Source organism: Mobula birostris, chromosome 3, assembly GCF_030028105.1.
Source record: "Mobula birostris isolate sMobBir1 chromosome 3, sMobBir1.hap1, whole genome shotgun sequence".
Lineage (NCBI taxonomy): Eukaryota > Metazoa > Chordata > Chondrichthyes > Myliobatiformes > Myliobatidae > Mobula > Mobula birostris.
The window spans coordinates 153,051,925-153,076,403 of record NC_092372.1 but is presented as its reverse complement, the minus strand read 5'-3'; the positions used below and the strand labels follow the sequence as shown (position 1 = coordinate 153,076,403).

Below are 24,479 nucleotides of genomic sequence, written 5' to 3'. Positions count from 1 at the left end.
TTTGTTGGTAGATCAAAATCTATGTTCTGGCAATGTAAAACTGTGGTGATTGATAGGTAAATCAGTTGAGTTAGATCATTTTTAAAAAAATTTTGCTGCTTGGGCTTTCAGAAGTGCATGTGAATTTTTAATCTTAGCTTGGCTTAACTTTGTTATCGCATCACCTGGCCTGAAGGATACACTTACAATCACCTTTAATTGAGTAGCTGTTCTAAAATATTGATTGTATAAATTTCAGGTTGTCCTTGGTGAGATGCCAAGTGAAATTTCTGAAGGACACCCTGCTACAAAAAGAGTTCCAGATAGCTGTAAGTTACTTGATGGTTGTACTTGTCATTATTTTTTCAGTAAGAAACGATTTTTCTTATAAGAAATACAGTTGGTTCAATGAATGGAAATGCCATGAAGAATTTAACATCCTAATAAAAGTATATCTTTTATGATTTATTGTATAAATTTTTAAAGTTGGCTTTTTGTTCAAATTTGTTGTATCGCTAGATTCTTGGACAAATTGAGCCAGATGTAAAAAAAATACTAAAATATTAGGTGATACAAAAATATAAAATACTTGGTGATACTCTTGCATAGGTCGAGCCAAATTATGGCAACATTTCTTTATAAGTTCTTGGTGAAATAATCTACATATATTGCAAACTTTTCTGGACAAGTGAGTTACAAAGAGGTTATCATGAAGCCATAAAAAATCCACAAGAGAAGTCTTAAAATAATTGAGTAGAGAATTAAGTGTAAGTGTGGAATCAAAGAAATTAAGTTCTTAATGAAAGAAAATGTATTTTTGAGGTATTCAGTTTAACAATCCTTGGAATAAAGGAGACTATATTAAGTATTCCAGACAGCAAAATAAGGTTACCTAGATGTGAGCTGCAAAATTTGATTTAGATAGGATAAGGATTAATAAATATTTTAGGAAATATTCACTGATGAATTTTAATGTTGCAGTTGGGTTTGCAGGCAAATGGGACAAAATACATTGGAGAGACAAAGCAGCAGGAAACAGAAAAAATTGGTTGGATATATTGCATTTTATAACACTGAGTATAGTTTAAAGACCCTAATATGCAGCCACCAGTATTTAAAATGAAGTGGAAAGGTTACCAAATGTTGTATGGAAGTGTGAAAATTAATTTGATGATCATTAGGTTTAAATAACAGATTAGCTACTCTAAAGCTGTCTAAATTATATAATATGCAGTATTTAAAATTGAAATTCAGCATCAAATAGGATAAATTTAGAACAATTATTTGAAAGCGCTTGTTTTCGGTGTTTGACCGTGGGTATGTAATGCTAGATTGAGGTTAGTTGAGACCAGGATATAAGGAGTGAAACAGGTTTGGCTTTTTCAAAGCTTGTGATCACATGGGCTTTTGGTATTTCAGATGATCGATCGGATTCCAGTTTTTCACACCGTGAGAACTTCAGAAATAACTTTGGACAGAACATGAGTACCGCAGATTCAGATTTCTATGAGTCAAGAATAGCAGGATCTCAAGGTAGGGTGAAGATTTACTTAATAACTATTAAAAAGATCCTAATGGCCTAACATATGTTTTTATTTATAAATATTTTTAGCATTTTATAATTAACTATTTTTATAATTTTGTTTTAATAATTTGTACATTTTTATATCTTTGCACCATACCACTGTGACAAAACTACAAATTCTCACGTCTTTTGTCAGTAATAATAGATCTGGTTCTGATTCTATTGTTTCAGGTGAACAGTTTGATGCCAAATTTTCACCAAGAAGAAACCATGGTGATATGGAAAGCTCTTATGACTCAAGAATGCTATGCTCACAAGGCATGTTTATTAATAATGTTTGAAGATAGCCTTGAAGAATTTTTTTTTGACATTGATTGTTGCAAGTAATTCATTTCATTTGATCTGTATTTGGGCTTACAGATGGGCAATTCGAAAACAGATTTTCAAGGAATGAATACTTTGGAAGTAACTTTGGTCAGCATCTTAACAGGGGAAGTTCCAGTTCCTATGAATCAAGAATGCCGTATTCTCAAGGTAGCAAAAAACAATTCAGAGCTGCTTCCCAGTTGACAAGTTGTATAAGACTGATTATGCATAAATGACACATTGGTATAAGATTTTATTAATGTCTAATCTAATTGACCATACCATGAGTGAATCAATTCTAAGTCTCTTTAAAAATCCCTATATCTAGTATCTTGTTCGTACGAGGGAAGATAAATATGTACATTTTTATAAGAAGCACTGAAGTTAGTGTTTTCCTGTGATATGAACGTTGTTTCAAATGAAAGTCTGTGATGTTTCCCACATAAGCTTGGACTAGCAAATTTATTCTTTGTTTTCAATGTAGCTAACATTTAAGGAATGAACGCCAGAATTACAACTATTATGCATTTTTATTGCACCATAACACAAAAGAAAATGTGACCCAGCCACATTCAGGGTAATATTAATGCAGAGATGTTGTACAATATCCTTAGACAGAATAGTAAATCTGGGGGTTGGGAGCACCTTGGGTTTCAACAAAAAAATGGGCAAAGAGATTGATATAGAGAACATAAATGGAATATAGAAATAAATTTTCAGGGAATATTTAAACTAACACTAAAAGCTTCAAATGAGTGAAAAGAAAGATTTGTAAAATCGAGTTTATGTTTTCAAAGTTCAGAAACAGGATAATTCATAATATGAATAGGAAAATGGCAGAAATTAAGCAAAACCTTTGGTTTTCTTTTTATTGATGAGGATTTTCCATCGATGTTAGGGAATCTAGAACCTCATGAATATTTGGATCTTAGGAATTAATGCTAGTGAAATTAATGTTGCAAAAAGCCTAAATGATTGGCTGCACAAATCATTAAATACTTCTATCACAGCAGTAAATAACATCAAGTCCCATGCTCTCAATTCTCGATTATTTCAAGAGCTTTGTATTAAGGATGATGATCAGTTCGAAAGTGTGCTGTTGCACCCAGAAGTCAGATGGCTCGCAAAAGGAAACTGCCTGAAATGCTTTTATGCGCTTCTTAAAACTATAAAATTCTTTGAAGACTTAAATGCATGGTATTGCTTTTTTGTCAGAATTATCTGCAAAGTTTAATGAAATCAATCTTTTAATTGCAAGGAAATGATGTTAAACTTATCAAAGTCAAAACATTTCTGTCTCAAGTTAGCCCTATTTATGTGCAACATTGGTCATCATAACCTTTTCCAATTTCTGATCCTCTCTGAGTTGAAAGTAAAAGAAAGAGTTCCAAATGATCTTCAAGTATACTGTGCCCACCTGGGTGAGATGCATAAAGACATGTCAGAAAGATTTCAGAATCTTCTCTCAATCCAAATTCTAGGCTGGATAATAAATCCATTACTGAACATTATAGTAATGAGGACTTAACACAAAGGATGAAGAAAGAACTGATATTACTGCAAAATTACGTTGAGCTGAATCCAAGGTTCAAAAGATCACATCAAGACTTTTGGTTGCGGAAAGAAATCTGTGAACGCTGTTCTGCTTTGTAGGAAAAGGTGGAGACATTCTTTATTGCCTTTCCAACATCAGATTTAGTGGAGTGTGATTTCAGTGTAGTTGTCCAACTTTCCAAGCAACGAAACAGACTGCAAATTACTCAACATGAGGATCTGAAACTCCTGAATGACATTCATCTTGATGTTGAGAAAGTGGTATAGCTGCACCAAACTCATCCATCTCCTTCAAAGCTGATGTAGCAATGAAGTAGTGAATAGTTAGTTTATTAATGTATGCTCTAAAATTGTTGAAGAAGATTATTTTTGCTGTAATTAAAGAAATAATTTTATTTTTATCTTTAAATTTAGAATTTGAATGATTTTTGAATTTATTTGCCACTCCTTTGAATTTAAAGTCCTATTTTCTCTCACTGTTCATCATAAATCAAAATTCTTTATAGTTTTTATGTTGTTGCCAGAAAGGGGGAAGGGGAGCGCTGGGCATGTGGTCTGAGAGCCAAGGGGGTGGTAACCCAAAAAAGTTGGGAACTGCTGCTATACAGTGGATTATATGTACTGTAGATTTGCTTGTCAGACATTGTGTGTAGTTTTTCATTGATTCTATTGTTATATTGTGAATGCCTGCAAGAAAATTAATATCAGGGGTGTATTTGGAGACATATATGTAATTTGATAATAAATTTACTTTGAACTTTAGGTTATAAATATTTCCTGGATATTAAAGTTCGTATGTATAGCCCTAATATTTTCTTTTAAAAATGCATGTAAGTAGCTAACTACAGAGAAGAGATAGATAATTGAGATAGATGATTAGCTATGGTGGTATTGAATAACAGACCATGAAGGCTACTTCCACTGTTTCTGCTATTCTGATATCAACATTAAATAACTTGGCAACTGACATGAAAAATGAAGTTATGATAAAAAAAGGCCTATAAAATAGAAAAAACTTAGAACTTTGTTAGACAGAATTTCAAGTTTGGGATTACAGTTGACCCTAAAAATTAAATGGGGCTGGTTGTTTGGTTGAATTTAAACTATAGCAACTCCTAACATCAACAAATTAAATATATTAGATCTTTAGACAGAAGTAATAAAAGTAACAGCTTTACATGATGTGTGTGGCAGTGTTAAGTTATGAAGTGGAAAAAGGCTTTGAGCCCATTTACTGATGATGTCCTTATTTATTTTTCAAGTACTTTATTGACTTATATATGTCATTATTTATAGGACCATTCTTTGTGAAGGTTGATTGCATGTTTCCTATGCTAGAATAGTAACTACATTTCAGAAGTACTTCATTGTTCAAATTCATTTATTATTTCTATAACAGTATTAACACGGACAAGACTGTATTGATTTCTGTGTGTGCTGAGGTGGTAATGGTGAACTGTTACTTGTGTTACCTGTACTACACTGGTATCACGAGAGGCAATGGTGACAGATGGGGAAATCCAGGTGTATGAGTTGGGAACAAGGAAGAGATAACTAAATGATGACTCCATGATCTTGGTACTTTTCACCTCAATGTCAATGTGGCATTGTATCCTTAAACGCTTACTGACAAAGCAAATTGCTGAAATACATATTGCAAAGAAAATGCTATGACAAGATAATTTTGAAAAAACAGATTGTGATGCCCATAAGAACATAGATATAGGAGCAGAATTAGGCCATTTGACCCACCATTTCATCATGGTTGATCCAATTCCTTCTCGGCCCCAGTCTACTGCCTTCTACCCTTTTATGCCTTGACTAATCAAGAACCTAACAACCTTTCCTTTAAATATACCCGATTACTACGCCTCCTCAGACGTACGTGGCAGTGAATTCCACAGATTCACCACTCTCTGACTAATGAAATTCCTCCTCATCTCCATTCTAAATGGATGTCTCTCTATTCTGTGGCAGTGTCCTCTGGTCCTAGACTCACATCCTCTCCACATCCACTCTATCAAGGCCTTTCAACATTCGATAGGTTTCAATGAGATCCCCCCGCCCTCCTCCCCCTCCCCCCCCCCATTCTTCTGATTTCCAGTGAGTACAGGCCAGGAGCCATCAAATACTCCTCATATGATAAACCTGACAATCCCAGAATCATTTTCGTTAACCTCCTTTGAACCCTCTCCAATGTTGGCACATCCTTTCTTAAATATGGGACCCAGAACTGTTCACAATACTCCAAGTGAGGCCTCACCAGTGACTTCTAAAGCCTCAACATTATATCCTTGCTTTTACGTTCTAGTCCTCTCAAAATGAATGCTAACACAGTGTTTGCTTTCTTCACCACTTGCAAATTAACCTTTAGGGAATCCTGTACGAGGATTCCCAAGTCCCTTTGCACCTCAGATTTTTGTATTTTCTCTCTGCAGAAAATAGTCTGCACTTTTATTTTTTCTACCAAGGTGCATGACCATACATTTCCTGGCGCCATATTCTATCTGCCACTTCTTTGCCCATTCTCCTTATCTAAGTCCATCAGTATCCTCTCTGCTTCCTCGAAACTACCTGCCTTCCCTCCAATCTTTGTATCATCTGCAAACTTGACCACAAAGCCATCAATTCCATCATCCAAATCATTGACATATATCGTGAAAAGAAGCAGTCCCAGTACATACGCCTGTGGAACACCACTAGTCATCGGCAGCCAACCTGAAAAGACTCCCTTTATTCCCACTCTTTCCCTCCTGCCACTCAGCCAATTTTCTGTGCATGCTAGTATCTTTCCTGTAATACTATGGGCGCTTAACTTGTTAAGCAGCCTTGTGTGGCACTTTGTCAAAGACCTTCTGAAAATCCAAGTGCACAATATTCACCGATTCTCCTTTGTCTATCCTGCTTCTTATTTTTTCAAAGAATTCCAACAGTTTTTTCAGGCAAGGTTTTCCCGTAAAGAAACCATACTGACTTTTTCCTATTTTATCATCTGCCTCCATGTGCTGCATTCTTAACAATCAATTCCAACATCTTCCCATCCACCGAGGTAAGAGCAACTGGCCTATAATATCCTTTCTTTGAAGAGTAGAGTGACATTTGCAATTTTCCATTCCTCCAGAACCAGGCCAAAATCTAGTGATTCTTGAAAGATCATTACTAATGCCTCCACAATCTCTTCAGTCACCTCTTTCAGAACCCTGGGGCCTAGACCATCTGGTCCAGGTGATTTATCTACTTTCAGACCTTTGTTTCCCAAGCATTTTTTCCTTAGTAATGGCAACTTCACTCACTTCTGCCCCCTGACTACTAGTGCCTTCCATAGTGAAGACTGTTGCAAAACGCAGTCTGTCTGTCACTTCTTTGTCCCCCATTACTACCTCTCCAGCATTGTTTTCCAGCAGCCCAATATCCACTCTCGCCACTGTTTTTACACTTTATGTATCTGAAGAAACTTTTGATGTCCTCTTTAATATTATTGGCTAGCTTCCTCTTTAATATTATTGGCTAGCTTACTTTGGTATTCCATCTTTACCTTAATGACATTTTTAGTTGCCTTCCTTTGGTTTTTAAAAGTTTACCAATCCTTTAACTTCCTACTAACTTTTGCTCTATTATACATCCTCTTGTTCGCTTTTACATTGGCTTCGGCTTCCTTTGTCAGCCACGGTTGCCTCATCCCTGCACGTGCCCCCTTCCAATCAACTTTGGCCAGCTCCTCTCTCATGACTTTGTAATTCGACTTCAGCTTCTCCCTTTCAAATTGCAAGGTGAATTCTATCATATTATGATCACTGTCCCCTAAGGGTTCCTTTACGTTAAGCTCTAATCAATTCCAGTTTGTTACACAACACCCAGTTCAAAATAGCTAATCCCTTAATGGGCTCAACCATGAGCTGCTCTAAAAAGCCATCTTGTGGGCAAGAAAGTGGCAAATGAAATACAATGTTGGAAAATGCATGGTCATGCACTTTGGTGGTAGAAATAAATGTGCAGACTATTTTCTAAACGGGAAGAAAATCCAAAACTCTGAGATGCAAAGGGACTTGGGAGTTCTTATGCAGAACACCCTAAAGGTTAACTTGCAGGTTGAGTCAATGGTGAGGAAGGCAAATGCAATGTTAGCATTCATTTCAAGAGGTCTTGAATACAAGAGCAGGGATGTGATGCTGAGGCTTTATAAAGGCACTGGAGAGGTCATACCTTGAGTATTGTGAACAGTTTTGGGCTCCTCATCTAAGAAAAGATGTGCTGTTATTGGGGAGGGTCCAGACGCGGTTCACAAAGATGATTCTGGGAATGGAAGGTTTATCATATGAGGAATGTTTGATGTACTCGCTGGAATTTAGAAAGATGAGGGGGGCTCTCATTGAAACATTTTGAATGTTAAAAGGCCCAGAGAGAGTAGAAGTGGAAAGGATGTTTCCCATGGCGGGGGAGTCTAGGACAAGAGGGCACAGCCTCAGGATAGAATGGTGTCCATTTGAAACAGATGTGGAGAAATTTCTTTACCCAGAGGAAGGTGAATTTGTGACCACAGGCAGCTATGGGGGCCAGGTCATTTGGTGTATTTAAGGCAGAGATTGATAGGTTCTTGATTGGACACAGCATTAAAGATTATGGGGAGAAGGCCAGGGAATGGGGTTGAGGAGGGGAAAAAGGATCAGCCAAGATTGAATAGCAGAGCAGACTCAATGGTCCAAATGGCCTAATTCTGTTCCTATCACTTACAGTCTTATGGTCTATTCTACAAATTCCCCCTCTTGGGATCCAGCACCAAACTAATTTTACCAATCTACCTGCATCTTGAAATCCCCCATTACTAGTGTAACATTGCCCTTTTGACATGCGTTTTCTATCTCCTGTTGTAATTTGTAGCCCACATCTTTGCTATTGCTTGGAGGTTTGTATATTACTCCCATCAGGGTCTTCTTACCCTTGCACTTTCTCAGCTCTATCCACAACAATTCTACATCTTCTGATCCTCTTTCTAAAGATTTGATTTCACTTTTAACCAGCACGGCCACACCACCCCGCTCTGCCTACCTGCCTGTCCTTTCACTATAATGTGTACCCTTGGATGTTAGGTTCCCAACTATAATTTTCTTTCAGCCACGATTCCGTGATGCCCACAATGTCATACATGACAGTCTGTAACTGTACTACAGGTTTATCTACCTTATTTCGTATACTGCATGCATTCAAATATACAACCTTTAGTCCTGTTTTCATCACCCTTTTTGATTTTCGTCCCCCTTTTACGTTGCAACTCACCCTGTTAACTGCAATTTTGCCCCATTTTCTGCCTGTTCTTGCTTGCCGTCTCACTACACACTGCCTCTGTTTGTAAACTAACTATCCCATCCTCAGCCCTATCACTTGGCTTCCCTTCACCCTGCCAGATTAGTTTAAATTCTCCCGAACAGCTCTAGCAAACCTGCCCACAGGGATATTTGTTCCTCTTTGGTTCAGGTGTAACCCATCCGTTTTGTACAGGTAGTAGCTTCCCCAGAAAAGGTCCTAATGATCCAGAAATCTGAACCACTGCCCCCTGGACCAATTCCTCTGCCACGCATTCATCTGCCAAATCATCCTATTCTTACCCTCATTGGCACGTGGCACAAGAAGCAATCCAGAGATTACTACCATTAAGGTCCTGCTTTTCAGCTTTCTACCTAGCTCCTTATAATCTCTCTCTGGACCTTCCCTCCCAATGTCATTAGTGTCAATGTGTAGCAAGACTTTTGGCTGCTCTTCCTCCCCCTTTTGAATGCTGTGGACCTGATCCGAGATATTCCTGGCCTTGGCACCTAGGAGGCAACAAACCATCCTGCTCTCTTATCTCATTCAAAGAATCCTTAAACTATGGAATCTACTATCATTACTGCTGTCCTCTTCCCTTCTCTTCTCTTCTGAGTCGCAGCATCAGACTCTGTGCCAGAGACGTGGTCGCTGTGTCTTCCCCCGGTAGGTTATCCCCCTCAGTAGTATCCAAAACAGTATACTTATTAGTGAGGGGAACTCTGTACTGGCTGCACATTTGCCTTTCTTCTGTTGACAGTCTCCAGTAACCAAGCTCCAATAAACCTAGGACTGACTAGCTCCTAACTATCACTTCCTTGATATGAGCCAAAGATCATTGAGCTGTAGCTTGGTGCACCTGATTCAGATGTGGTTACCTGGGAGGCTGAAGGTCCCACGTCTCACACAAAGAACATAACACCGCCCCTGGAGCCATTCTCACTGTGCTAACTGTGCCCTAACAGACGAGGACTGAAGAATAAAGAAGAAATTTATCAGATACTTGCCTTGCTGAAGCCTGATGAGCCAAAGCCACTCTAACACTGGCCCATTCACAATTGCTGCGCCATCAAAGGCCTTTTTTGCTATATGCATGTATTTGCATGCTATTGGCATCAGTGACCAGCTACATTAGCAAGTGCGTCGATGACGTCACTGTGGCCAAGACCATCACTACACGCGCTAACCAGAAGCCATGGATGACCGCGGAGGTGCGTGCGCTGCTGAGGACCCGTGACTCCGCCTTCAGACCAGGTGACAAGGCAGCCCTAACAACAGTGAGGGCCAAACTGTCCCGAGCCATCAGAGAGGCAAAGTGTGCACACGCCCAGCGAATCCACAGCCACTTACAGGGCAGCGGCAACACGCGGCGCATGTGGAAGGACATTCCGGACATCACCAACTACAGGACAACATCACCTGACTGTGCGAGTGATGCCTCCCTCCCAGATGCGCTGAACAATTTTGTCTTGAGGCGGAAAATGACGTGGCGGTGTGGAAGACCATCCCTCCTCCAAATGACCAGACGCTATGTCTTACCGTGGCTGAAGTGAGGAGAACCCTGTGCAGGGTCAACCCATGGAAGGCTGCTGGACCAGACAATATTCCTGGCAGAGTGCTTAAGGATGTGCAGACCGGCTGGCAGAGATTCTCACTGACATCTTCAACATCTCCCTGAGCAGCGCCATCGTTCCAACGTGCTTCAAGGCCGCCACTGTCATCCCCATGCCGAAGAAGTCTTCAGTGTCCTGCGTCAATGATTACTGTCCCATTGCACTCACATCCATCGTCATGAAGTGTTTCAAGAGGCTCATCATGAGGCACATCGAGACCCTGCTGCCCCCCTCACTGGACCCCCTGCAGTTCACGTACCGTCCCAACCGTTCAACAGATGACGCCATTGCCACCCCCCTCCACCTGGCCCTAACCCACCTGGACAAAAAAGACACGTATGTTCGAACGCTGTTCATAGACTTCAGTTCAGCATTCAACACAATCATTCCTCAGCACCTGATTGGAAAGCTGAAACTACTGGGCCTGAACACCTCCCTCTGCAACTGGATCCTAGAGTTCCTGACTGGGAGACCTCAGTCAGTCCAGATCGGGAGCAGCATCTCCAACACCATCACACTGAGCACAGGGGCCCCCCAGGGCTGTGTGCTCAGTCCACTGCTGTTCACTCTGCTGACCTACAACTGTGCTGCAACACACAGCTCGAACCACATCATCAAGTTCGCCAATGACACGACCATGGTGGGTCTCATCAGCAAGAACGATGAGTCAGCATACAGAGAGGAGGTGCAGCGGCTAACAGACTGGTGCAGAGTCAACAACCTGTCTCTGAATGTGAACAAAACAAAAGAGATGGTTGTTGACCTCAGGAGGACACGGAGCGACCACTCTCTGCTGAACATCGACGACTCCTCCGTAGAGATCGTTAAGAGCACCAAATTTCTTGGTGTTCACCTGGCGGAGAATCTCACCTGGTCCCTCAACACCAGCTCCATAGCAAAGAAAGACCAGCAGCGTTTCTCTTGGGAAACGTCCATCTCCCACCCCCCATCCTCACCATATTCTACAGAGGTTGTATTGAGAGCATCCTGAGCAGCTGCATCACTGCCTGGTTCAGAAATTGCACCGTCTCGGATCGCAAGATCCGACAGCGGATAGTGAGGTCAGCCGAGAAGATCATCGGGGTCTCTCTTCCCGCCATTACAGACATTTACACCACGCGCTGCATCCACAAAGCAAAAAGCATTATGAAGGACCCCAAGCACCCCTCATACAAACTCTTCTCCCTCCTGCCATCTGGCAAAAGGCACCGAAGCATTCGGGCTTTCACGACCAGACTATAACAGTTTCTTCCCCCCCAAACCATCAGGCTCAATACCCAGAGCCTGGACTGACACCAACCTACTGCCCTCTGCTGTGCTTACTGTCTTGTTTATTATTTATTGTAATGCCTGCACTGTTTTGTGCACTTTATGCAGTCCTGGGTAGGTCTGTAGTCTATTGTTTCATGTAGCACCATGGTCCTGAAAAACATTGTCTCATTTTTACTGTGTACTGTACCAGCAGTAATGGTCGCAATGATTATAAAAAGTGACTTGACTTGGCAAAGCCAGCATTTGATTCCATTTCTAATCTCTATTGTGGTGATGGTGGTGAACCATCTTCTTGTATAAATCCATCGAAGGCACAGATTTATCGATCACCAAGCATTACATTAGCCATTTATTGAGAAATGGATGCTGTTGAAAGTAACGTAGATGTCCATGTGCACAGAATACTGAAAGCCAGTGTTTAGGTGCAGCAAACAATTGGGAAGCATATGGCATGTTGGCCTTCAGGACATGAGGATTTGAGATCACCAGAGTATTGCCTGAAGTTTTGCTACAAGGTTAGTGCAGCAAAGGTATACTGAATTGGCTGACATATCAGGATAGATCAAGCAGACTACTTGTCTGCATTTACAAAAAAACTTTGCTTAATCCTTAAACAGTCTGATCATCACTTGTCCAAGAAATCACTTGTGCTGATGTAAATTTTGTTTAAAAATATTAAATTTATCCAATGTCTTGTAGAATGCTTGTCCAGCATTCACTGCTACAAGTAATTTTTCTCTCCTTTTTACTTCACATTAATGTGTAAAAAAAAAAATACCTGGCTTGCTATGGACCCACTAAATTGAATTCCTTCTGCATTACTCATTGAAGATTTCAGATCATCTGGAGACATCTTGCAAGACAATTGGAGAAAGGATATAAAATCTGAAATGCTGGACATGGATTGGAGCTCCAAAAATACACCAGACGCTGGAGATGAGTACAGAAGAAGAGAGCCAATGAGGTAATTGAAGATTATGAAGAATATGAAAAATTCTGTTGAGAATAACATTATTTGAGTAATTAATATCTAATTTGAGTGGTAATGTATTATTGAAGTACTTCAGTAACTTACCTGACTGCTACTACCACTTGAATCTCTCTTCCTGCATCACTTCTCCGTCTTCTTAAATCCACACTCCTAATCAAAATTTTAAAAGCTTCCAATGCTGGAAATTGCAATAAGCACTCAGCATCAGACACTAACCGTGGAAAGGAAACCAGAGTTAATATTTAAGATGACATCTCCAGCTTAACCCCACAACAACCCTACTCTCATCCCAAAGGAATGTTCCCTTTGCCTTTACCATCCATCATATGTTCTCTTTGCAATATTAACCTGCTATTTTCTTTTCCATTTTCAATGAAAGTTCTTGAACCTGCAGCGTTGACTCTAAGTTTCTCTTTCCACAACTGCCCCTTGGCTAATGAGTATTTCTGGAATTTTCTCTTTGCATCTCTTGACATCACCTTGGGTGGTCTATATATTAACGATACTTTACAAGTCTATATATTTTTAATTTATTTTTAATGCAGTTGCTCTATAGTAATTATTTGGTTGCTTCATATCGCAAATTATCTTTTACAGTGTGTTTATTTTAATCTTAGTCATGCCAAAGAAGTATAATTTTTGTTTCCTCCTTAGGGACTTTCAGAATGATTATATTAAAGGATCTGGTGCTGATGAACAATGGATGCAGAGAGAGGCAAGTTGTGGCTGATTGTGTCAAGTGGCTCCTTGCTCTGGGTTATGCAAATAGAGAAAGGATTTTGGTTACACAATTGCCCCTTGTGATCGCAAAACTACTTTTCATAAGTTTCAGCGCATTTAGTGAAAGTAGTTGCTATAGGATATTAGGCAGCTCCTTCCTGAATCATGGCAGGAAATATTCACTCACTACCCAATCTGCTAATTTATTTAGAATATTGATAACCTTCTGACATTTAGTTTAGGTTGCTGTTCATTTTCCTAACCTATATCCACCGTTTGACTCATCGAAGTACCAGCATTGTGCTATTTTGTAAGTGAGCTTGTTCAAGTCAAAGAAATATATTTCTAAAGAATTAACTTAAAGAGTTTGTAAGTTTGTAAATTTGCTTTATGTAGTTCCTTGCATCAGCCTTCTTTAGTTTGTCTTGTATGTTTCAGTTCCAAGCACATGGGCCAGATACTTCCAAAACTGCCTTTGCAAGCGAGGAACTCTTTGAGTGTTTGGTGAGTAGGATCGTTTTCTGTTCTGTTCTGAATCTGTAACAGGATGTTAAATAGTGCCGTAAATTTTGTTAAAGTCATGGGGAATTTCAATGTACAGGTAGATTGGGAAAATCAGGTTGGTTTTCCAAGAGAAAGAATGTGTAGAAAGCCTGTTAAATTTATTTATTTATTTAGAGATGCAACATGGAATATTCTCTTCTGGCCCTTCAAGCTACACTGCCAGCAACCCACAGATTTAACCCTAGCCTAATCAAGGAACAAGTTACAATTACCAATTAACTTACTAGTTCCACACATCTTTGGAATGTGGGAGGAAACCAAAGAACCCCAAGGAAAACAATGCATTCATAGCGAGGACATCGGAATTCATCTCTAATCTCCAGTGCTCTGAGCTGTGATGGCATTGTGCTAACTACTACACTACCATTGCATTTTTAGAGCAGCTTGTGATTGAGCCCACTAGGGAAAAGGCAATTCTGGATTTGGTGTTGTACAGTGAAGCAGATTTGATTAAGGAGCTTAAGGTAAAGGAACCCTTATTCAGTGATCATAATATGATAGAATTCACCCTGCCGTTTTAGAGAGAGAAGTTAAAGTCTGATGTTAGGTAAAGGAAACTGTAGAGGTATGAAAGAGGATCTGGCCGGTTGATTGGAAGGGGACCCTAGCACGGATGATGGCAGAACAACAATGGATGGAGTTTTCTGGGAGCATGGCAGAAGGTGCAGGATAGATTGATCCCAAAGACGGTGAAGTATTCTAAAGAGAGGAACTAGCTGACAAAGAAAGCATAAAAGCAAAAAGAGGGCATATAATATAGTAAAAATAAGTGGGAGTCTAGAGGATTAGGAAACCAACAGAAGGCAACTAAAAAAGCAATAAGGAGTGAAAAGGTAAAATACAAAGGAAAGGTGCCCAGTAATATAAAAGAAGTTACCAAAAGTAACTTCAAATATATAAAGAGTAAAAGAGAGGCGAGGGTGAACTGGAAAATGATGCAGGAGAGGAAGTAATGGGGTCAAAGAAATTCAAGAGGGTCGGGGGTGGAAATGAGTGTAGTTGCTTTTTACTAAGAAGGTAGACACATCAGCAGGACCAAATGGACTATACCTCAGAGTTCTGAAAGAGGCAGTGGAAGAAAGTGTGGAGGCATTAGTAGTGACCTTTCAAGAATCACAAGATTCTGGAATGGTTCCACAGAACTGGAAAATTGCAAATGTCACTCCACACTTTAAGAAGGGAAGGAGGCAAAAGAAAGGAAATTATAGGTCAATTAGCCTAATTTCAGTGATTGAGAAGGTTTGACTCCATTATTAACGATGAGGTTTCAGGGTACTTGGAGGTACATGGAAAAAATGGGCCAAAGTCAATGTGGTTTCCTAAAGCGTAAATCTTGCCTGACAAATCTGTAATATTCTTTAAAGAAATAATAGGCAGAATAGATAAAGGAGAGTTGTTGGATGTTGTTTACTTAGATTTTCAGAAGGCCTTTGATAAGGTGCTGCTTATGCGACTGCTAAACAAGATAAGAGTTCATGGTATTAAGGAGAGATACTAGCATAGATAGCAGATTGGCTGACTGGCAGGATGCAAAGAGTGGGAATAAAGGGGACGTTTTCTGGTTGGCTGTCGGTGACTAGTGATATTCCTCAGGGTGTTACCACCACTTATTTTTGACATTATATGTCAGTGATTTGACTGATGGAGTTGATGGTTTTGTGGCCATATTTGCAGACACTACAGTGATAGCTACAGGGGCAGATAGTGTTTAGGAAGCAGGGAGTCTGCAAAAAGATTAGAGAATGGGCAAAGAACTGGCAGATGGAATATAGTGCAGGGATATATGATGTACTTTGCCAGAAGGAATAAGATGGAGATTATTTTCTAAGTGGGAAGCAAATTGAGAAATCAGAGTTGCAAAGGTACTTGGGAGACCTTGGGCAGGATTTCCTAAGGTTAACTTGCAGGTTCTGTCACTGAGGAAGGCAAATGTTCTTGGAGGTTTCCCTGCCATCCCATGTCCAGCAAAAGGAGCATCCCACTATCCCTACCTAATGTCCTCACCACTCTTAACTGGGAAATAAGAGAGAAAGGAAAATTAAACAAGAAAATCTACCTACAGCTTTTGCCTTTCCTTGCTGATTCCTCTCTCAGCTAAAGCCTGAGCTCCCCACTCTAGCACTGCCCGCACACACAATGGCTGATCAGCTTAAATCTAACTTTGGTGGCCCTTGCCAAGTTCCTAATCATGCACAATCCAACATCTTCTTGGGAACTGTGGTGCACAGACCGTCCCAACTGCCCCTGTTCACTGCTTTTGAACTCTGTCCTTCACTTCATAATCCAACATCTCAGGAACTGTGGCATACAGAAATTTAATAAATATCACCATTTTCAATGATGGAAGCCAAGTATGAGTGCAAAAAGCAAAATTAAAGAGTTTATAACCATCTTCAGCAAGAAGTCTGCCTAAGGCCCCAACCATCACAGAAACCAGTTTGATTTCCTGGGGCATTTAAAACACTTTCAGGTTTTATTTCAGTATTTACAGTACAGGTGTCCCCCGCTTTTCGAACATTTGCTTTACGAAACCTCACTGTTACGAAAGACCTACATTAGTACTCTGTTTTCGCTTTCAGAAGGTGTTTTCACTGTTACGGAGAAAGGCAGCGCGTGCCCCGAGCAGCGCTCTCCCCCAGATTCGGAACGGCATTGCTTTAACATGCTGCATTGAGCAGCCGTTAGCAAGATTAGTTCTAAGGTGTCGGAAAAGCCTGAAAGGGTGTTACACTTAGCGTAAAACTAGACATAATTAAGCGTTCTGATCATGGTGAACGAAGCAAGGACAAAATGAGTTTGGTTTGTGGAAGTTGACGAAGATAATGTTGAAGAGGTTTTAGCATCCCATGACCAAGAACTGATAGCTGAAGAGCTGATGCAATTGGAAGAGGAAAGGATAACAATCGAAACCGAATGCAACGGAATGCAGAAAGTGAAGCAACTGCGTGAGATTTTCGCTGCAATGATAAAGTACGACTTTAATTTTGAAAGGGTACGTAGGGGATATTTGCAGGATGGTTTGAGTGCTTATAAACAACTGTATGATAGAAAAATGCGCGAGGCTCAGCAGTCATAGGAGAAGATGAGCTGCCTGGCCTGATCGACGATGAGATGACACCCCTGTGTCCCACCACCCCAACACCCGGGCCCTGGACAGATACTGTACCGATTCGCGAAGAATGCAGCGGTAGCCGGGAGGCACACAGCACATCTTTAAGAAAAAAGCTGAAATAAACATGCTAATTAATTAGGTGCCACCTAGCACGTAATTGTCGGCCCAGATCAGAGGTGCTTTACAACATTTCGGCTTACGAACCATTTCATAGGAATGCTCTACCTTCGGATGGCGGGGAAAACCTGTATTTTGCTTTGCATTGTAAAGCACTCACAATGTTAGAGTGACATATTGGGATTTTTAGTGGATGCACCCCTAAGAGTCAAATATGAATTTCCTACTTTTAAATAAAATGAAAAGCTTAATGAATACCAAGGGGTGTAATGGAAACTCAGAGAGACGGTGTTACAAGCTAATTTGTCTTTGGAGAGGTTACAGCCAGGCCATGGCTTGTAATGTTGCTAAAAGGATATCCATTTCTGAGAGCGTATTTAATGAACAGGTATATGGTTGTTCCAGAATTTATAGAATTGCCTATCATTTCAAGATGAGAAAAAACATAGAAAGGATACAGTTGTAGCTCTTAAAATTAATGGTTAATACTTAACAGTTTGGGTCCAAGTAAGCTTTCATGTTTGGTACAGAATTTAAGTATTTGCAAGGGAGCTGTGTGGGGTGCCATAGGAAAAGAAACTTGTGTAAGCAAAATATACCAGCAAAGAAGTTTGAGCAAAGAAATCTAATGAGTTTTGAGAGTGGACTTTTATATCTTCTATCCCAAACAAGAGAAGATCTGCTGATGCCGGAGATCCGAGTAACACACACAAAATGTTGGAGGAACTCAGCAAGCCAGGCAGCATCTAGGAAGAGTACAATCAATATTTTGGGCCGAAACGTCAACTGTACTGTTTTCCTAGATGCTGCCTGGCCTGCTGAGATTCTCCTGCATTTTGTGTGCGTTGCTTGATATCTTCTATAGTCAGTCTATCTGGAAGAACTCCTTGGTGCATCTACCCTATTGAAAATTGAAAGGTATACAATACACTATAATCTGTGGACTAGAAGTAAAGGTCTTCTCTATAGCTAGCTGCAGATTTTGCACTTTGATTAGCATTCAGTTTATGTACAGTATAGCATATGCATTTCAGTATCATTAAGGTGATTAAATCTTATGGTATTGTGCTTCCATAGAATTACTTGGTTCTGATTATTGTTAATTATTTTGAAATAGATTATTAATGGAATAATAAATAGGTGCAGTAATTGGCCATTACATCCTTCAAGTTTGCTCCACGGTCAAAATAATCATAAAGGATCATCTCAATATTTTTTATTTCCATTCTTTGTATATTCATGATTAAATGTAGGTGATACGATGACATCTTTAGTCACTAAAATATCAAGAGAGCAAACCAGAGTGGCATAATGTGTTTGATATCCTTAATGAGGAATAAAGCCATAGGATGAATTATGAGGACTTTGTTAGCAGATGCTTTACTATATACACAATGTAAACTGCAATCCTGATGTTGTGATCTTCCTTCTAAAGAATGCAATATAACTGACTTTGTCCAATGTCCAAAATATTTAATTCTCTTATGGATTTCTCCAAATTTTCAATCACCCATCCAGCAATAGTATAGATAGTTGATGTTTGAGAGCAATAACAATCTATTTAGATTTTACCTTTTGACAAGCATATTCTGTTCTAGGTTACAATTTTTTTTGTTATATTTTGATATTTGTCTTTCAGCAAAACTTTGAAATTTTCAGTGATAGCGATGCAAAGTTTGTCTTAAAAGTTACACAGAGTCTCACAGATGCACTAATGGAATATCGGCGAAAGACAATGAATACTATTGTAAGTATTTGAAATTATTTTGAGTGAATTTCTCTTTCTTCTGTTGAATTTAAATAACTACTTGCACAACAAAAGCTCAGGAAAGATAATCCCTTGAGGTGATAGGCTTTAACAAGCTCTAAATTGCCATTTATGATGAATTTTGAATATAAAGAAATTGATCAATTCTTAACATTGTACAATAGCAATGTGAACAGCACTTGCAATTTATTTTATGGATGATGTAGCATTGTGTCCCAAATAGACTTGATAGTCACACAAGTACAGGAGCAGGCTGAATAGAATAAAGGTAGCAACTTCATGTGGTCATCAGGTTCCTTCAGAACAATTTATAATGGAGAAATCTATTAGATCTAAGTAGAGCAGCCCTTCAGTCCTGTTCTCAAAATTCAAAATAACTTTATTATCAAAGTACATATATGTCACCATATACAACCTTGAGATTCATTTCCATGCGGGTAATCACAGAAAGTGGGTGATCCTTCAATCAGGGGCATTTTGGACTACTTCAAATTCTAAGAAATGGAATTCCTTGAAACTCTGTTTTGTTTATGTTATAACCTTTATTTTTAGCTGTGGAATGAAGACCAGATCTTGGCATTGATCAAACATTAAGAGAACTTTTATATTTTAAGGCATTTTTGCAGAGTTTTCATGTATGAGTGTCATTACCATCGCACTATCGAAATACTGAATTTAATTTGAAATGAAATGACAAAGATTTCAAAGTCAATCCTGCAAATAAAAACCATGCCCTTTAATAAATTTGTTTTAACTCATTTTTAAGTACGTTCAGAATATATTTTGGAGACACATTTTCTTAAGTGTGTCAATATTTTCCTTGGCTAAACAACAAAACATTTATTTACTAATTAAACTAATTTTACCCTTTTTTGACCGAATGCTGATTTTGGCATCAAAGCACTTGACTCCAGCAAATGAGTTCAGACCAATATTACTAAACAAAATTTTATTTCCCATCAAAACTTTACCATCATTACTGTGATGGTAATGACAAAATGCTTTTAACATTGACAAACAATAGTTTTAATTTAACGTTAACTGTGACAAAACATTTGTCCAACTGGAAGAAGCATCGCTTATAATTAAAAATGCATCCTTACAGTTTGCACTATTTTTCAAAATTCTGTAAGAGATCAGATTTTAAGGCAAGCAGCTAGATAACCTTGTTAAAAACATCCACATGAAACATGAATGTAGGCAGCACAGCTAAACTAGGCTTTGTCGAGTCTTGTTAAAAAAACAAAAATGCTTATAAAACATTTGCCTAATCCTCCCCAACTGTGGAATAAGCAGCTATTCAAATTTCAAACAGATTATGGAGATCATTATTTTTCAAATGTCCATAGATAGAATACTTTTTTAACACGGACAAAACATTTACTCAATCCCCTACACGCATTTTTTTTATCAGTTAGACTTCCAGAACATTCACAGAACTCACAACTCTGAAAAAAGCAAAACTTGAAATTTAAAGTACCTTCTTATCGTCTTCATTAGTCCAATATTCAAATTTCCATGAGAGAGCACACCTTTTCCCACATATTCACAGGAATCATCATGTGTCTTTTAGTAATTGGTTGGGGTTCTGGGACAAGGCACAGTAGAACTTGTGGCAAATCCCAGAGAAGATCCTCTTCTCATAGGCCAAAAGAAGTGATTTCTCCCAAGTCGGCTCATTGTCTTGACAAGGCAACAACTTTCTGCATTACATCCTGAATGATGCCAAGGTACACGTCCTGGTTATATTGTACGACATACCATTGTCCTATAAATTAATCTGTGATTTCTGAAAATGGTACTAAGGTTGTCAGTTTCTGGGAGAGCCTGATGTATCTTGTACTTCTCAGTCTTTCTCAAAGCGTCAAGTTTCACATTGGCTTTAGTGAGATCATGGTATACTTTTAGCTCTGTTTGCTGTCACTTTTTTCCGGCTTCTCCTATGAAGCATTTCATGGTGTGCATTAGACCTGTCAGAATGCATATGTGAAGCCTGAGGAAGATGAAGGTCATTCTGTTCTTGTTGCTACGTGGTTTTCTACTGGAGATTCTGGTGGGATATTCCCTGCTATAAAACTTTGTACTGCAAACACGAGGAAACTGTACTGTCTGTCTGTCTTTTCTTATCAGTGGCCCTTTGTTTCTTTGATTACTCACAAATCTCACCAATTCTTTGATCACTGTCATCTCTTCAATGGCTGTTCACGCTTTGGTAATTCTGAGACGATAAAGTGAGCTACACACATCAAAGTTGCTGGTGAATGCAGCAGGCCAGGCAGCATCTCTAGAAAGAGGTGCAGTCGACATTTCAGGCCGAGACCCTTTCCTGTCTCCCTTTTATTTGTACTTCTCTCTTTCTCTTTCAACGTGTTGTTGATATTTACCTGGGTCTTCTTTGTGTCTCCATATTTTTTGATCAGTCTGCTAATGATCTTGGGGCCATCTTGACAACTTCAAACAAAAATCACTTATGTTTATTTTAGGGTATGCTCAACCATATTACTCAAGTGGAAAATTATTGAATTTAATTAAAATCACTAATTTTAAATTATATTTACATCTGATAATTACTCTTTAATAGAGGTAAAGTTGGTAAACTATGAACTGTCTGTACCACCACTGTTCTTTACAATCACAGCCAGTTGTGTAATCGTATCATTTCTTAAAGAAAAGGTTGGCTAAGTCTCACGCCTGCTAACTCGATTAGATAGCTAGCTTGTAACTGTAACTTATATACAGAAATAAAGTGAAGTTATTTATTTTTCAGTTAAAACACTCAATACTAACTCGTTTGGTAATGACACATAATAAAGCATACTCTCAGATCAGGAGGTATAATTCATTAAATTACTCACATTTCTAAACATCAAAATGTCAGTCTTCTGCCATGATGACCACATGCTCCCCTGTTATTTCTCATTTCCATGGCATAAGCAGTTGTCTGAAAAAACTTGACTGGTTTCTAGAATGTGTGTTGGTAATGATAAGAGTGTTCAGGACAGTATTTCTTTGTCATAAAGTGTACAAATTCTGTAAAAAAAAATGTAACCCACATGAATTTGACATGTTTTAAAAATTCTTGTGAGAAAATACAAACTGTAAGCTTCATGAATTTAATACCTATGACTTTATTTTGAACACAAAGTTGCAGAATCTGGGTCGGGGACAAGCCCAAAAATAATGTAATTCCGGCACATTCAAGTTTTTAACTCACAAACATTAAGAAAATGTTATTTATGAAGCATACTGAAAAAATGTTCAGTGTTACTATTACCTAACATTTCAAGCTACAGGATTTGTTTTTGTAAAAACTATTTTTTACTTGAAAATTTACCTAAGTTAAACAATCACCCAAATACAAGAAACACAATAGAAACAATGAAAGACTACACCCAACAGGGTGGACAACACTAATGTGATTTAAAAAAAACAAATTGCAAATACAAGAAGAAAGGAGGATAAAAACTAATAACAGTAATAATAGGTAAGCAATGAATATCAATAACATGAGATGAAGAGTTCTTCTTTGAAAGTGAGTCCAGTTCAGCAACGGGACGAATAAGTTGAGTGAAGTTATCCCCTCTGGTTCAAGAGCCTGATGTTTGAAGGGTAATAACTGTTTGTGAACCTGGTGGTGCATGTCCTGAAGCTCCAGTACTTTCTTCCTGATGGCAGCAGCCATAAGAATGCGTGACCTAGATGGTGGGAGTCCCAGGTGATGGATGCTGCTTTCCTGCAACAGTACTCCGTGTAGATATGCTCAGTGGTGAGCAGGGCTTTACCCATGATGGATTGGGCCATACCCACTACTTTTTGTAGGCTGTGATACGATAGTCAATATAACCTCCACGAGACATCCATGGAGGTTTGTCAGTTTTAGATGACATGCTAAATCTATGCAAATTTTTAAGAAAGTAGAGGCATTGCCGTGCTTTCTTCATAATGGCACGTGTGCGCTAGGTCCAGGACAGATATTCTGAAAAGATAACACCAAGGAATTTGAAGTTGCTGACCCTCTCCACGCCTAATTCCCTGATGAGAACTGGATTATGGATCTCTGGTTTCCTCCTCCAGAAGCCATAAATCATCTCCTTGACCTTTGGTTCTTCAAATTATTCCCTTAACAAAACACTATCCAAATGAAAATAAAGTTTTAGCAAATGAAAAATGTTGTGGACATCCAGACTAGGTGAGTGTAGGGCCGATCAGGGATAGAAAAGAAAACATTAGGCAGGAGTCAGAGGAAGTAGGGGAGGTCCTTAATGAATACTTCGCTTCAGTATTTACCAGTGGGAGCAAACTTGACTTTTTTTTTTGACAACAGTGTAAGATAGGCTGAAGTGCTAGAACTTATCAATATTAAGATACAGGATCTGCAGGAACTTTTGATAAACATTACAAAAGATAAGTACTGCTGCCGCAAAACAACAAATTTAACAACCTATGACTGCGAACTGTAGAAGTTTGCAAGAGTGTTTGGTCACATACTAAGTAACCTCAAATCCCTGAGGAAATATAGCTGCTGTCATGCTGTCTTTGTAATTGCATCAATATGATGGGCCCTGGATAGATCTTCACAGAAACTTGAAACTGCTCACCCGTTCCACTGCTGTTAATTTGATGTAAATTATTGAAGAGTCTAAGGGACAGGATTTACAAGCATTTGGAGAAGCATAGTCTGATTAGAGATAGTCAGCATGGTATTGTGACGGGCAGGTCATACCTTAAGAGCCTGATTGATTTCTTTTGAGGATGTGACAAAGCATATTGAAGGTAGAGCAGTGGATTTGGTGTACATGGGTTTTAACAAGGTGTTTGATAAGGCTCCCGGTGGTAGGCTTATTCAGAAAGTCAGGAGGCATAGAATATAGAGAGACATGAAACATGGCTGTGTGGTTGCAGAATTGGCTTGTCCATAGAAGGTGAGGGTAGTTGTAGATGGAGCATATTCTGCCTGGAGGTCAGTGACCTGTAGTGTTCTGCAGGGATCTGCAAGTTTTATAAATTAATTGGATGAGGAAGTGGAAGGGTGGGTTAGTAAATTTGCAGATGATATGAAGGTTGGTGGAGTTATGCATAGTGGAAATAATCGTAGGACATAGACTGGATGCAGAGCTGTGCTGGAAACGGGCATTCAACTTGAAAAAGTGTGAAATGATTCACCTTGGAAATTTGAAGGCAGAATACAGGGATTCTGCAGAGGTGTTAACGATGATCTTTCAAGAATCGATAGATTCTGGCATTTTACCAGATGACTGGAAAATTGCAAATGTTACTCTGCTATTTAAGAAGGGTGGGGAACAGCAGAAAGGAAACTATGGACCTGTTAGCCTGCCATCAGTAGTTGAGAAGTTGTTAGAATCGATTGTTAAGGATGAGATTAAGGCGTACCTGCACGTACATAAAATAGGCCAAAGCCAGCATGGTTTCCTGAAAGGAAGATCCTGTCTGACAAACCTACTGCAATTCTTTGAGGAAATTACAAGCAGGGTAGACAAAGGAGATGCAGTAGACGTGGTGTACTTGGATTTTCAGAAGGCCTTTGACAAGGTGCCGCGCATGAGGCTGCTTAGCAAGATAAGAGCCCATGGAATTAC

The 24,479-nt window shown here is 39.1% G+C and overlaps 1 protein-coding gene across 3 annotated transcripts in view; it reads left to right on the top strand.

Annotated features, from left to right (window-relative positions):
* LOC140195340 (uncharacterized) overlaps positions 1 to 24,479 on the top strand; it is an 80,713-nt gene that overhangs the window by 41,966 nt on the left and 14,268 nt on the right. For all 3 annotated transcript variants that reach the window (XM_072253490.1, XM_072253491.1, XM_072253492.1), the window contains 8 exons: positions 239 to 308; positions 1,399 to 1,512; positions 1,736 to 1,822; positions 1,925 to 2,038; positions 12,442 to 12,574; positions 13,256 to 13,316; positions 13,760 to 13,825; positions 18,754 to 18,861. In XM_072253490.1, coding sequence (XP_072109591.1) covers positions 239 to 308; positions 1,399 to 1,512; positions 1,736 to 1,822; positions 1,925 to 2,038; positions 12,442 to 12,574; positions 13,256 to 13,316; positions 13,760 to 13,825; positions 18,754 to 18,861 — 753 coding nt within the window. The remainder of the gene's footprint in view (positions 1 to 238; positions 309 to 1,398; positions 1,513 to 1,735; positions 1,823 to 1,924; positions 2,039 to 12,441; positions 12,575 to 13,255; positions 13,317 to 13,759; positions 13,826 to 18,753; positions 18,862 to 24,479) is intronic.